Source organism: Octodon degus, unplaced genomic scaffold (genome assembly GCF_000260255.1).
Source record: "Octodon degus isolate 3935 unplaced genomic scaffold, OctDeg1.0 scaffold00045, whole genome shotgun sequence".
NCBI classification, from domain to species: Eukaryota; Metazoa; Chordata; class Mammalia; order Rodentia; family Octodontidae; genus Octodon; species Octodon degus.
The window spans coordinates 10,402,903-10,419,074 of NW_004524621.1; the positions used below are offsets into that span (position 1 = coordinate 10,402,903).

At 38.9% G+C, this 16,172-nt stretch overlaps 1 protein-coding gene across 1 annotated transcript in view; it reads right to left on the reverse strand.

The window, feature by feature from the left end:
- Window positions 1-16,172, reverse strand: part of Reck (reversion inducing cysteine rich protein with kazal motifs) — a 96,866-nt gene that overhangs the window by 5,459 nt on the left and 75,235 nt on the right. The window contains exons 14-16 of the mRNA XM_023716077.1: window positions 15,714-15,885; window positions 4,510-4,702; window positions 3,127-3,337 (exon numbers count right to left, since the gene is read on the reverse strand). Coding sequence (XP_023571845.1) covers window positions 3,127-3,337; window positions 4,510-4,702; window positions 15,714-15,885 — 576 coding nt within the window. The remainder of the gene's footprint in view (window positions 1-3,126; window positions 3,338-4,509; window positions 4,703-15,713; window positions 15,886-16,172) is intronic.

Below are 16,172 nucleotides of genomic sequence, written 5' to 3' on the forward strand. Positions count from 1 at the left end.
TTTTTAAAAATAGGCATAAAGAATTATATGCTTCTTATGTTTACACATAAGTCAAAAAATCTAACCATATACAACCTTGAAGCAGGACAGTCCCACAATATTCCTTTTCCTGTCTCTTGCCTTCAATACTTTCAAAATTGAGAAAAACAGAAGAAAGTTACTGTCATAGCTTGGCTTTGGCATTTAACTGAATTGGTTTAGGTACATAGACTCAAGAAAGTCTTGTTTCATACAGATGGCAAAAAGCATTTAGTTTTGATAAATAGCTTACCCTACCTTACAATCTCAAACTCTTCAGTTAAACAGAGTAGCAGAAAGGACTTTAATCCAAGTCTGCACAGAGCAGGCTACTCTGGAGTCTACTGGGTTCATTCCTCTATCAGTTCAGCAAGTGTTTGCTGAGCTTCCTCTAAAGGCCAGAAAGTTTTTCAGGTATGAGGGCCACAGCAGTGAGCCTTTTCTTCCTCAAGGCCATGAAAGGTAACACAAGTCTGTGCAAACCCATAAGGTATGGAGGCAACAGACACGATAAAGCAAAATCAAATGAGAGCCCATGTGGAGAGGTCACTGCTAATGGGTTGATGAATGACCTCTGATGTGTTAAAACGTAGTATAGTAGCTAGGCAAGGGGCTATAATTGCAGCATTTGTCAGAAGGCTGAGGCAAGAGAATCACCATGAATTTGAGGCCAGCCTGCAGTGCACAGTGAGACCCTGTCCCAAAATAACCTCCCTGAAAAAATATGGTATAACACTATATTTGATTATGCTATATCTTGTTGCAGTTTTTAAAGCAATATAAGATAATTTTGAAAATTAAAGGTGAAGCAAACACTCATGGGACCCCTAAAGCACCAGTTCCCTTATATTATTGATAAACAAAGACCCGGGGCTGGGGAGATAGCTCAGTGGTCTAAACACCTGCCTATCAAGTGCATGGGCCCAGGTTCAATCCCAGGTACTGCATGCCATGCCAGCCCTGCACTGTGCTGGCCACCAAAACCGGGCGTGGTGGCACATACCTATAATCCCAGTTCTGGGGAGGCTGAGAAAGGTGGATCACTATGATTAAAACCTGTGTAGAGAGAAACTGTATCAAATACATAAATAAATAAATAAATACATAAAATATTTTTGTAATTAAAAAAAAGAAAGCCAGTTGCTGCTGTGCTGTCTCTTGGGTAGATGATTGTTCAAAAAGAAGGGAGTGGTGAATGAAGGCAAGAGATGAAGATGAAGAATGAAGGAAAAAGAATATTGTGGGACTGTCCTGCTTCAAGGTTGTATATGGTTAGATTTTTTGACTTATGTGTAAACATAAGAAGCATATAATTCTTTATGCCTATTTTTAAAAATATATTCAAATTTTTAAATGTTTTTTCATCATATTCTGTAGGGACTTAAGTTCAACATATCAATACTTGATGAAAAATACCTATTCCATGTTATGCCTAAGATGTTTGATATTCAGACAGATAGTGAGGTTAAGCTTAACAGCCTAGGTTGTATGGTAATAACAATAAGCTTGTCTTCTGGAGGGTTAACAACCTAAGTTTGCAGACCAAAATTAGAGAAAAAGGAGGGCCGCAAGGAAAGCCAACATTTTGGCCCTAGCCTTCCAAGGTCAATTAAGACTCACGACATATGAGAACTTGTACTGTAACGACATGTAACTCGGTAGTGTCCCAAATTTTCTGATCAAGGAGATTATGGGGCCAAAGAGGAAAGGTTTTGATGATGTAGAGTGTGCCTAAGGAGAGTCACATGGAGAGAAAACATTCTCTCAGGCTTTCACAGAGAGCACATTGGCCAAGCAATGGCCGTGACTCATCCACATGGCTGACACCGACAAAGGTTCTACAATCTGAGGTATAGGAACTCAGGATAAATCCTGAGGGGATTTCACTGACCTTATCAGACCCAAAAGCTACAACTCTTGTTGCATAGGTCCTGCTTTAGCTTGGTCTTAACCATCCAGCAGAAAACTATAAAAACGAAATATAAGAAGTAAAGCCATGCTGTTATGTTGAGCTGTAGGGGACTCAGGTCAACAATTTCTGACATTGCCAGTCAAGTGGAAGACCTAATACTATTATGGACTACTGAACTCCTTTAGAATATTTTGCTGAGTTTACACATCTATAATATTCAAATGATGGAACTTAACAAAAAAGGGGATACAGTTGAATGTCCATTTTGTATATGTGTATCAAAGTGGTTAGGATAGATATATAGTTACATTCTCTTAATGAATAGAGGGATTTGTTCTAATGGTGTTTGTAAATGGGATATCATGTCTGCATCTTTTATAGCAATTAACCACTAGGAAGAATGTATGCAATGTGTTAATTATTGAAACTGTCCTACCAATTTGGTTTGAAACTGTCTCATTGCTATTTGTTTCTCAATAAAATTATGGAAAAAAAAAAGAAAGTATTGATCACTGTTTTGATTATTCTGTTGGGCTTTTTTTTTTTTTTTTTTTGCAGAACCAGGGATTGAACTCAGGCCCTTGTGCTTGCCAGGAAAGCTCTTATTCCACTGAGCCATCTCCCTGGCCCCCCACTGTTTTTATTATTCATTACTAGTTTATTTTAAAAATAGACATTATGAAAAATATTCATTTAAACTAATAACCCCGATTTTAGTAATGAAATGCTACCTTATCTGTTAATATACTGGAGTTCGGTATACAATTTTGCTTGAGGGTGTGTTGTCATATTTTTTTAAAAACCAGACCAAAGCTGGGCATGGTGGTGCATGCCTGTAAACCCAGTGCTGAGGAAGGTGAGACAGGAGGACTGTTGCAAGTTCAAGGGCACCCTGGGTTACACAGTGAGTATAAGGCCAGCCTGACCTGTAGGGTGAGACCCTGTCTCAAAGCAAAGCAAAAACAAACCAAATGACAGCCCAGATGATACCATAGGGTTTTTATTTATTTAATTATTTACCATAGCTTTTTGAGGTCAACCCAATTGTGATATGGCTAATCAGCATAAAGGTCTCAAGAGTTTTTAAAAAAAATTAAACTAATCAACTCAACTAGTTAAACTAGTAACTCAATCTCTGATGTTGGATATGACTTTTAGAACAGCACTCCTGCCCACCCTACGTATGGGTAGCCTACCGGGTGGGATGATGGGTTTACACCCAGTGGCCAAGAGCGACGGACACTTCACAGCAGCACACTCAGCCACAGAGCTGTATTCCGAGAGGACCCCAATAGCCTGGCAGGGCCCATAGTAGTCAACAGCCACACGGTCAGAGTAGGCAGCGCACACACTCCTGTAGGTCTCACCATTGTGCCCGCACACAGGCTCTGTGGCTGTGCAGAAAGGCTGAGGGAAACAAATTACATTCAGGCTGGAAAACTCTGATAAACCTTCCCTAGTGGAAAAAAAAGAGCATACTTTCCTTCTTTCCAAAATGAAAAGACACAGGTATAAAGTGTGGGGACTCTTGTAAGCTCTTGAGGTGGGCTAAGTGGGGAGTGGGAGGCAAGAAGGTTGTCTCAAGATGAACTGAAAAGATTATGTTTTTTCCTTAGCCTCGCTGGGCCGTAGGTGCTCATTCCATATGAACCACTACAGAGTAAAAATACCCCCTCTTATCATCTCCTTCCTCTGCCCAGATGTCTTAATATCCTAGAACATCTGCTTGAAGCAAACAAGACTGATCTTCCTCCAGATGCAGAGGCTTTATCCTTCCAGGCTGGACATGGAAGAAGAGGGAAGAGTGGAGAGACCAGCGGGCAGACCAATCCTGGCCTCATCTAGTGTGCCAGAAATATAGCAGAAAAATCTAAGTCTGAAAGAGGAAACAAGTAAGAAGAGAAGACCGAAAATTCAGAGTAGATGGTTTCAGTGCAAATGGAACACAACTTTGAAAGACAATAGGCTTGGTAGACAAGCTGATGGGAACTTCCTAACCATGAAGATTTGGGGATAAGAAGCAATTTCATCAGGTGCTAGGGGCTTGTGGGCAGGGCATGTGGGGCCCAAAGATGGGAATCCCTTAGGAGAGGGCTGCACAAAATCAGTGGCAGTGTAGGTGGAAAACCTCTAAGGAGTTTCCTTGGGTGTATTTACTTAACAGAAATGCAGATTCCACAATTCTAAAAGATTGAGAGGCAAATTGACTTAAAATATAAAGAGGAAAATTTTTAATAACTTTTTAGTACTGTAGGAGGCCAGATAGTGGTGGGAAGAGTGGGAAAACTCTTTGCTCATTTTAATTCACACTCCTTTGGTGTGTCTGGTTTGTTTCTAGTGGGGACCCGTAGAATGATGGGAGGGAAAAATGGTATTAGTTCTTTTCCTAAGAGTGGGCTGCTTGTATCTAGCCAGACAGCCTTCCAGAATTGAGTTGCTCCTTTTTTATTGAAGGACTGGCTTCTTCAGACTTTAAAGCATTCACAGAAAAACCCTCGAGTTGTCTATTACTGACTCATCTGTCAGGGAGCACCAATTCTGGGCCTAGTACACCTTGTTTGGTCAGGCAGACAACATACCTGGCATGGACCTCTGTAAGAGAGGCTTTTTCCTCTCTGGTATAAAGTGCAGAGATTGTTGTGCTCCATGTGGTCTGTGTCGCACACAGGATCTCGGACCTGGTCACAGGACAGCTGTCTTGGCACACACTCATATTGGCTACAACCAAATTTATCAAAAGTCGTCAGGCAGACTTGGGGTTTGGATACACATCTGAAAAGCAAGAATGCAGCACCATAAGCCAGATGTAGGGTGTGATTGTGGTGGGGCTGGCAAAACCCTAGATCAGGCCAGGAGGTGGTGGGCAAGACAAAGAGGAGATCTACTGAAATAGTCCTGTTCCCAGAGCTTATGCTGAGGAAAAGTCAAGTGTCCCTAGGGGAGAGAGAGAGAGAGAGAGAGAGAGAGAGAGAGAGAGAGAGAGAGAGAGAGAATATGCCTATATGGTAGGTTATGAGGCAGGAAATGATACAGACTGAGAACTGGGAAAAGCATGGGGAGCAGGTATCCTAACAGGAGCCTGCCATCAAATAGAGCTGCCTGGCAGGCCAGGCCACAAGAGCAGCCATAAACACAGGGTGTGCTCAAGGGTGAGGTTTTGGAGAAACAAACTGCAGGCAACTCTGAGAGCAGGAAATAAGGATGCACACACAGAACAGCCATCCTGTGCTAGGGCCAACACATGGGTTGGGCTCTGAGCCTGGAGATCTCATAGTAACACGTGCAACATTTTCAGGGACTGAGTTTCACTTTGGCTAATGTGTCTGAAGAAAAGGCTTCATAACATACAAAGTTTCTGTGGCAACAAGACTGGCTGGGTCTGGGGCTGGGGAGATGGCTCAGTAGAATAAGTGCTTGCCTGGCAAGCACAATAGCCTGAGTTCAATCCCCAGTTATGAAAACAAACAACAACAACAAACCTGGCTAGGTCCACTGAAAGAATGTTGCCCCTACAGATCCTTCCTAGTAAGCTCTAAATCTTGCTTTCTTCTCAGTCCATGACACCTTCAGAGAGTTTAAGGTGATAGCACTCTGCTCCAGATTTTTTCTGCCCTCCTAAATTTTATAAAGGGTATATAAAACTTTCTATAAGACCTATGAAAATGTTATCTTTTACTGGGTTTTTGAAATAATATACAAATATTCATCTATAAAACAAAAGAGGAGGTATATAGTAGCTAGTGTTATGTTAATTTCACAGGGAATTCTTTTAGAGATAAGCCTGTACTGAAGTCATGACCACTATGTGTGGCTGCCTTTGTTCATCTGACTTGATGTTGGAATGCGCTTAGGTTTTCGTGGAAATTTAAGGGGTCTGAAGAGGAAAGATGGAAAAGAGTATTTAGAACTTCTTTATCACCTAACAGGGAAGGTGTGAAAACATCTGGAGAAATATGGCAATGTAAGGAGGAAAAATGGTCAACTTGAATACATAAAAACAGGGGGAATCACAGGAAAACACTGAGAATCTGAGGGGCAAGTGCAATGATCAGGGCAGGTGTGGTCTGTCTTGTGTCCTATCACTGGGAAAATGTCCAGTACAGCAGCATGGACTTGATGAGGGAATATAATCTCTTTTCTATTTGCTTATTTTGAGAGTGGGTCTCCCTATGTAGTTCAAGCTGGCCTTGAACTCAGTATGCATCCCAGCCTGGCCTGAACTCATGGAGATTCTCCTCTGTTAGCCTCCCAAGTTCTGGGATCATAGGCATGTGCCACCACATGTGTCAATCTTTCTTTTCAAGCAATTACTGTTCAACAGATAATACAAGCTCATCATGAAGCTGAAAAGGTACAAAATGGTAGACAGTGAAAAGTTAGTCTCTGTCCTACTCTTACATCCCAGCCACCGAGGTTCCCTTCATTAGAGACAACTACTCTTTATCAGCTTATTATCTTCCCAGAGATATTTTGTGAGAATTTCTATGTGCTATCCAAAGGGTATGTATATTTATTTATTTATTTTTTGTTTTTAAAGAGAGTAAAAAATAAAATTAAAACAGAAAAAAATTACAAGTGACACAAGATTTTCATTTAACATATATGAATTTCGTAGTATTTGTTGTAATATGTAGTGTCTATCAACCAGTTTTTCATATTATCAGATATATGCATGTAAAATTGGAAGAAAGAAAAAAGGTATAAGAAATTAAGAAGAGAAAAACTACAAACAATTGAAAAAGGAGACAAATTAATTAAAGCATTGACTGCTTCTTTCCATAATCCAGCAGAAATGCACAGTACAATTGTTGAAAGCATCCTGCTTACATACATAGATATATTTCTTTCATATATCCCTCACTCCCTCTCCTTTCCTTCTTCCCAACTAAGTAACTCTTTCCTTTTGAGTAAGTTCATTCATTCCCTTTTACCAGTGTCTATTATATCCTTCAGATTCCATTTTTCTCTTTCAGGTTCTCACATTAAGGAGACAATAGGATGTTTGCACATGTGGGTCTGATTTATTTCACTTAAGAGTATGCTCTCTAGTTGCATCCATTTACTGACAAAAGACTCAAATTTATCCTGTTTTATAGCTGAATAATATGCCATTGTGTAAAAATACCACATCTTCCTTATCCATTCTTCAGTGGATGGGCATATAGATTGTTTCCAGGATTTAGCTATAACAAATTGTGCTGCCATAACCATGGCTGCACATATATCACTGTGGTATGAGATTTTCATTTCTTCTGGAAAAATACTCAGGAGGGGAATAGCTGGCTTGAATGGGATCTCCAATCCTGGCTTTTCAAGGAATCTCCACACTGATTTCCATAGTGGTTGTACCATTCTGCACTCTCACCAGCAGTGCAGAAGGGTTCCTTTTCCTTCATGGCCTCTCTAGCATTTGTTATTGGCTGACTTCTTGATGTTGGCCATTCTTTCTGGGGTGAAATAGAATCTCAGTGTTGTTTTAATTTGCATTTCTTGAATGACAAGTGAAGTTGAACATTTTTTCATATATTTACTTGCCATTTGTATTTCTTCATCTGAGTAGTGTATATCATCTCAGAATATACACTTTTGGATTGGGTCTTTGAATTTGGGGAGGCTGATTCTTTTTTTAATCTTTTGTATGTTCTAGAGAGAAGGCCTTTGTCTGAGGGATAGTTGGCTGTAATTTTTTCCCAGTTTGCTGGCTTGCTTTTTACTCTGTTGGAGATTTGAAATGCAGAAACTTTTCAAAAAGATGAGATCCCAGTTGTTAATACTTTGAAGTATTTCTCATGCACTTTTTCCCCCCCATGAACTCTATCTACCCGTATGTCTTTTAAGATTCCTACCTACAATTTTCCTTCAGAAGATTTAGTGTTTCTGTTTTAATATTTAAATCTTTGATCCATTTTGATTGCAGCTTTGTGATAGGCATGTGCCTAGTTTTAGCCTTCAGCATGTGGAAAGCCAGTTTTTCCAGTACTATTTATTAAAGAGGTTTTCTTCCAGTGAGCCTGTTTGGCCCCTTTATCAAAGATAAGGTGGCTGAGTGTGTTTGCAGTTGTGTCTGCATCTTCTAATCTGTTCCACTGATCCTCAGGTCTGTCTCTATGCCAGTATCATGCTGATTTTATCATAGTCACTTTATAGTATAATTTCCTTTGTTTTGCAGGATTGCTTTTGATATTCTGGATCTCTTCTGGTTCAAAATGAATTTGAGGACAGTTTTCTCTATCTCTATGAGGTATACTAATGGTATTTTCATCAGGATTTCTTTGAATTTGTATAACAATTTTAAAAGTATGGCCATTTTCACAATGTTGCTTCCTCCTATCCAGAAGCATAGAATATTTTTCCATTTTCTCAAGTCCTCTTCAATCTCTTTGCTCAGGGTACCATAATTTTCACTGTATAAATCCTTTACAACCTTTGTGAGATTGATTTCTAAGTATTTCATATTTTTGGATGTTACTGTGAAAGGCATGGTTTCCTAATTTATCTCTCACTGTGTTCATTCTTTGTGTACAAACATGCTACTAATTATTTTTTTGGCGGAACTGGGGATTGAACTCAGGCCCTTGCACTTGCCAGGGAAGCGCTTATTCCACTGAGCCATCTCCCCGGCCCCCAAACATGCTACTAATTATTGAGTGTTGACTTTGTATTCTGCTACATTGTTGAATTTGGTGATTAAATCTACAAGACTCTTGGTGGAGTTTTTGGGGTCTTCTATGTAAAGTATCATGTCATCTGCAAATAATGATAATTTCATATCTTTTCCAATCCTTATTCCTTTTACTTCTCTCTCTTGTCTAATTGCTCTAGTTAATATTTCCAAAACTATATTGAATAGGAATGGAGACAGTGGATATCTTTGTCTTATTCCTGATGTTAAAGTGAAGGCCTTCAGTTTTTGCCCATTTAGTATGATGTTGGCTGTTGGTTTCTCATAGATGGTTTTTTATCAAGTTGAGCTATAGACCATCTGTTCCAGTTCTCTGTAGAGTTTTATCATGAATGAGAGTTGGACTTTGTCAAAAGCTTTTTCTGCATCTATTGAAATGCTTATGTGGCTTTTGTTCTTGGGTCTACTGATGTGATGTATTACATTTATGGATTTGCATATGTTGAACCATCCCTGAATTCCTGGGATGAATCCCACTTGATCATAATATATAATCCTTTTGGTGATTTGCTGTATTCTGTTTGTGAGAATTTTTTTGAGGATTTTTGCATCTATATTCATTAGCGAGATTGGCCTGTAGTTCTCTTTTTTAGTTGGAACTTTTTCTGGTTTTGGAATCAGAGTAATACTTGCCTTCAGGAATGAGTTTGGAAGAATTGCTATCCTTTCAATTTCATTAAAGAGTTTGAGAAAAGTTGGCATTAAATCTTCGCTAAACTTCTTGTAGAATTCTGCTGTGAATCTAGGACCTGGGATTTTCTTTGTTGATAGGTTTTTTTCTTTCAATTAAATTTTCAATTTTGTTTCTCATTATTGGGTTATCCAGAGTTCACATATGTTCTTGACTCAGCTTTGGCATTTCATATGTATCTAGGAAATTGTCCATTTCCTCTGTGTTTTCCATCCTGCGAGAGTAAAGATTTTGGAAGTAGATATTCATGATTTTCTGAATTTCTCTAGGGTCAGTAGTGATTTAGCCCTTTTCCTTCTTTACTGAATGAATTTGGATTTTTTCTTTCCTTTTTTGATTAGGTTGGCTAGGAGTTTATCAATTTTATTTATTCTTTTTTAAAAAAAATTTTATTTATTTGTGTGTGTGTGTGTGTGTGTGTGTGTGTGTGTGTGTGTGTGTGTATGTGGCCAGATCAGCCCACCAGGGGGTGGGGCTAGCTGGCATGTGGTGCTGGGGGATTGAGCCGCGGTTCCTGTGCTTTGCTAAGCTTGTTCTAAGTAGGTGCTTTAGACCACTGAGCCAACTCACCAGCCCTCAATTTTATTTATTCTTTCAAAGAACCAACTCTTTGATTCATTTATTCTTTATGTTGTTTTCTTCATTCCCAATGCATTAATTTCTGCTCTAATCTTTATAATTTTCTGCCTTCTTTGGGCTCTGGGCTTGTTTTGCTCTTCTTTTTCTAGGAGTTTGAGGCATAGCATAAGATCATTTATTTGGACTTTGTTCTGTTTTTCTAATGTGCAAATTTATAGCTATAAATTTTCCTTTTAAGATAGCTTTCAATTCCAAAAGCTACAATCCTTGTTACATAAGTCTTGCTTTATCTTGGTCTTAACCATCCAGAAGAAAAGTATAAAAATGAAGTACAAGAAATAAAGCCATATTGTTATGTTAAGCTGTAGGGGACTCAGGTCAACAACTTCTGACATTGCCAGTCAAGTGGAAGACCCAATACTATTATGGACTACTGGACTATTTTGGAATATTTTGCTGAGTTCACACACCTATAATATTTAAATGATGGAACTAAACAAAAAAAGGGGATATAGATGAATGACCATTTTGTATATGTGCATTCAAAATGGTTAGGATAGATATATAGCTACATTCTATTAATTCAAGGAATAGAGGGATTTGTTCTAATAGTGTTTGTAAATAGAATATCATGTCTGCATCTTGTACCACAAATAACCACTAGGAGGGCAGTAAGCAATGTGTTAATTATTGGAACTGTCCTACCAATTCTATTTGAAACTGTCTCATTGCTATGTATTTCTCAGTAAAATTATGGGAAAAAAATAAGATAGCATTCATTGCATCCCTCAGGTTTCAATAAGTTGTATCTGCATTTTCATTAGATTGTACAATATTTTTTCTTTTTTGGTGCAACCAGGAATTGAACTCAGGCCCTTGTGCTGGCCAGGGAAGCACTTATTCCACTGAGCCATCTCCCCATCCCTGCCCCAAGATTGTAAATATTTTTAAATTTCTTCTTTTTTTTTTTCTCCAAATGCCTTCAGGGCAGGTTTGGCTGGCTTGAGTTGTGGGGATTGAACCACAACAACCTGAGCCTAACTGCTTTGTTGAAGCAGCCACTTAAAGAACTGAGCTAAGGGGCAGGCCCCCCTTAAATTTCTTCTTTAGTTTCATCTGTGACCCACTGGTTGTTTAAGGAGGTTATTATTTCCACATTTTTATGGTGCTATAATTTTTATGTCAATAATTTCCAGTTTTATGGCACTGTGATCAGATAGTATGCATGGGATAATTTAAATTCCTTTGCATTTACTTAAGAATGCTTTGTGTGCTAGTACATGGTCTATTTTGGAGAATGTCCCATGTGCATTTGAGAAGAATATGTATTCTGCTGTTGCTGGGTGAAACACTCTATAAAGGTCCACCAAGTCAATTTCTTCACAAGTTTGGATTAGTTCTATTATTTATTTGCTAATTTTTTGCCTAGTTGATCTATCTCTTTGTGACAGTGGCATGTTAAAGTCCCCCATTGCTACTGTATTATTTATTGTACATTTGATTTTTCATGTCTGATAAAATCTGTCTTATGTAGGAGGGTGTTCCTACATTGGGTGCATATATATTTATAATTTTTATCTCTTCCTCTTGCAGTTTTCCCTTAACAAGTATGTAATGACCTTCTTTATCTCTTTGAATGATTTTTGGTTTGAAGTTGATATTGTTGGCAACCAGGATAGCTACTCATGATTTTTTCTCATTTCCTGAGGAATGGAGGATTATTTTCCATCCTTTTGACTTAGTCTGCCAATTTCCTTTTGAGTTGAATGTGTTTCTTGTATGAAGCACATTGTTGGATTTTGTTTCTTAATCCAGTCTGCTGGTCTGTTTCTTTTGATTAGTGAACTGAAGCTATTTACATTGATGGCTATAACTGATACATATTGGCTTATATTTGTCTTGTTATTTTCCTGCTATAGGTTCTGGAATTTTCCCTTCTTTTTAATTACTTGCTCTGATTGGTGGTTCCTTTTTGTTGTTCTTGAAACTGTGATCACTTCTGTCTCTTTGTAGAATATCTGTCATACTCTCTGTAGGACGGTTTGGTAGTCATAAATTTCTTTAATTGTTCTTTGTCATGGAAGGATCTTATTTTGCCATTGAATTGATAGTATTGCAAGGTACATCTATCTGGGTTGGAAGTTATTTTCTCTCAGGACCTGAAATACTTTACTCCAAGCTCTTCTTGATTTGATGGTTTGTGTTGAGAAATCTGCTGTGATTCTGATGGGCTTTTCATTGTAGGAGATCTGTTTCTTCTCTCCAGCAGCTTTTAATATTCTATTCTTTTGCTGAATTTCTGAGATCTTGATTATTATGTAGTTAGGTGTAGATTTACTGTGATTATGGCCATGCAGAGTTATATATCTGTTTATCTGTATGTCAGGTTCTTTTCTCATGTTTAGAAAATTTTCTGCTAATACTTCTGCAAATAGTCTTTTTATGATGTCATTTGTGCTGTCTCCCACTGCTTCACTGACACCTATAATTCTTGTATTATTTTTCTTTGCATTGTATTGTAGCTGCTGAATTGTTCTTTGCTGGTCCTTGTTAGTTCTAAGAGATCTTTTATTTCACACTCATTAGCTGCAACACTGTCTTCAGGGTCTCAATGTCTATCTTCAGTTTCATTCAAGCAATTCTGCCAGCTTTCGATGGAGTTCTTAATATCCTGGATATCTGTTTGATACATTCTAAGTCTTTATTGTTCTTTCAGTGTTTCCATCATTTTTCTATCCTTTTCTATTTTTCTATCTATGTCTTCTTTAGCTGTACTGAGCAATTCTTTCACGATTGTTGTCCTTTCTTTTTGGACCTGAGAGATTATTTCTGCTCTTATTTCTTTTATAGCCTGATGGACCTATTTCTTTACTTCAGTTGCTACCATTTCAGAGATTTCAGGTGTGTGATTTCCAAGTTCTTGTATGTCTTTGTCTCCTGGATTTGTTCAGGGTGGGCTAGATGATTGACACTGCCTTTTGCTCCTCCATTTTGGCATTTTTGAAGCTCCCCGTAATCACCAGATAGAGTCCTGTAGGCTGCTCAGAGTCTGCCGGAGTTGTTAAATGGCTCCAAGAAAGCTCTGAGACTGCTTGCGCTGGGCCCACAGATTGCAACTCTTCTGTATCCTGCAGGCCATTCAGAGTTCTCCTAAGTTCTTAAAAGTTTGGACTGGCACCAGCAGAAGCTCCATACATGTGCACTGGGGGGCTAAGGAAGGTTAGAGATTCCCAGAGTCCCACAGGCTTCCCAGAGTCTGCCAAAGTTCTTAGGTGGGGCCAAGAAAGCTCCAATAAGTCAGCTTTGTAATCATCAGTGTGAGACTGGAGCCAAGGACACACATCAGGAAAGGTGAAGAGGAGGTCATAGGCAGGAGAGGACCAGCTGCTATCAGGCTCTCAGGGCACATATATTCAAAATAAAGAGTATGTACCAATCTTCCCCAAGACTCTTGTATATGATGGTACCTGTTTCCTTATGTTGTGTTATCAAACTTTTTGTCTTTACCAATCTGAATTGATGGAAAATGACACACAATTGTAGCTTTAATTTATATTAAGAAAGGCTTGTTCTTAGTATGAAGAAAGCTAAGTGTTAGAGCTCTATGTCCATATGTTCATCTCTGTTTTTTCTTTTATTTTCTGAGATAAGGCCTCGCTTCTTACCCAGGCTGACCTTGAACTCAAGAGTTCCTGTCTCACTCTCCCAAGTGCTGTGATTACAAACATGCACCACCACACCAGGCAAATTCATTTAGTTTCTTCCTGAGACATACATTTAGATTACATTTCTGAGTCTTCCTAGCAGTTTGTTGTGATGAAATAAAATGGATTTCATTTTCTTTTCTTTTCTTTCTTTCTTTCTTTTTTTGTTTTTTGTTTTTTTGTTTTTTTGGTGGTACTGGGGATTGAACTCAGGACCTTGTGCTTGCCAGGCAAGTGCTTATTCCACTGAGCTATCTCCCCAGCCCTCATTTTATTTTCTATGTGAAAGTAATGACATATAAGAATTTATATAAAATATCTAGAGTTACTTACCTAACATATAAAGCATTTTCTTCAATTGTTTAGAACCAGGGCCATCTTTCAAGTATTTGCTTCCAAGCTCATTTTTCTTTCTTTTTATTCTTTTCTTTCTTTCTTTTTTGTACAGGGTCTCACTACACAGACCAGACTCGTAGTGATTCTCCTGATTTTTGCCTCCCAAGCGCTGGGATTATAGGCACATGCCACCATGCCTGGACTCCATCACTGGCTCAGCACACCCGGGGGTGGGGCTGGCATGGCATCTAAGTTCATTTTTCTATTGTTACTGATCTTTGACCCTTTTTACTAAGGTTTATGTAATTCATAGTGATTTCTAGGGGCTTTTTATGAGGAAAATAGTCCTTGTGTTATTCTTCCCAGTTTATTTGTCTGTTACTATACAGAACATTTTGATTTTTTTTTCAAATCAAATCAGTAGGACAGTTTCAATAATTAACACACTGCATACATTCTTCTTAGTGAAGATTTTGATTTTTATTTAGCTGAATTTTCTAGTCTTTTCCTTTATTTTGGCTTTGTATCATATGTAATTTTTTTTTTACTTTGAGATTTCTTTTCATTGTTTTAATATAATAGTAATAAACTACTTCGAAAGTTTAGTCAGTAGAAAAAGAAAACACTGAAATAGCCCAATTCTACGACTAACACAGTATTAACTTTCTAGCTTATTTCTTCTGCATGATATTGTGCCTTCTTTTCATAGTAAAAGCTTACTTTTCCTTGTATAATCTTTGGCAGATGGGCCACAAATTTTTTGCCATCTCATTTACATATGAGAAAATCCTCTCCTCCCTCCACACTGCAGCAGGTTTTCTTTTCTTTTGAGACAGAGTCTCACTACACAGTTCAGCATGGCCTTGAACTCACTTTCCAGTGCAGGCCATCCTTGAACTCAAAGCAATCCTCTTGCCTCAGCCTCCCATGTGCTGGGATTACAGGCATGTGCCACAATGCCTGGCCTGCATCATGATTTCAAATTTAAGAAGCAACTGCCTGTTGACTGTTCACAAAATCCCTCACAAGGAAAGGACTAGGGCACTGGAATGTGGCCTGCTCAGGTCTCTCAGGCAACCAGTGGAAACTCTAGTTCCAGAAGACTGAAATGTCAGCCACACTCTTGTCCTTGGCCACCACACGCAGAAATCCACCAAGATCAGGGTAACTGTCTTTGGGGCTCAGTGAGGACACTGCAGAGAAGTGCACCTAAAACTAGACAGCTTCCAATAACACCAAAGTTGCATTTCCTGAGGTTTCTCATGCCCTATTACTAAAATGGAGGCATGTAAGTAGGAGATAATTTCCCTTGACTAGCATAAAGACCTAGTAAGACTGCACCCATTTCTCTTGTCTTACCTGCTCCCTCTCCTTATGTTACTCGGTTTCAATCTCCCACAACTACAGAACTCTCAGCAGTCCCTATACTATCTCATCATTTCTAGCAGCCACAACTCTGGCTGTAGCTGTCCACTTTCCCCTGGGCCAGCTTTCCTCCAGTAACTCTTCCTGGAGTCTTCTGCCCATCTTTCCACGTTCAGCTGAGTGTTGCACCCTCCAGAGATCGTTCCTTCCAAGGCTGCATTAACTGCTCACATCTGGGCTCTCCACCACATGGTCAAGCAGCTTTGCATGGGCTCTCTTTCTCTCTAGGTTCCACAGGCTTTGGGGCAGAAAGTGTTTCTGAACTCACCTTTATGTGTTCACTGTTTGGCACATGCATAGCATCTGCCTTATAAATTCTGATCTTTACTTGACAAAAAGAAAAAAGTAAGCAGCCTTTTGACTTACCTTTGATTTTTTTGGCAGGGGTTAGGATTACAAGGATCCTTTGAAATGCATGACCCAAACTCAAACTGACGGTCCTGGAGCCCCACACAGCGGGCAATGCAGACACTGGGATAAGTGCGTCCATTCTGTGCACACACAGGGACAAACTCATCGGCACAGTTACAAGGCAGACCTGAAAGGAGGAAACACACTCAAAAATATGTGTGCATATGCTTCCTCTCTCCTCCCTGGGTCTTACAAAGGCAGCCATTAACAGTCACATATAGGGCACACACTATTTTCTCTGAATGTATATCTCTTCAATTCTGTCTAATAAAACTTTTTTTTTTTTTTTTTTGGTGCTCTAAACAATTTCTTTAACTGAAATGGACTTATATTTGTTTTTCAAGTGACTTCCATTTATTTTTGATACATCTTTTCCCCATGGTGACTTACAGGATCTTCAAGCCAATATAAATA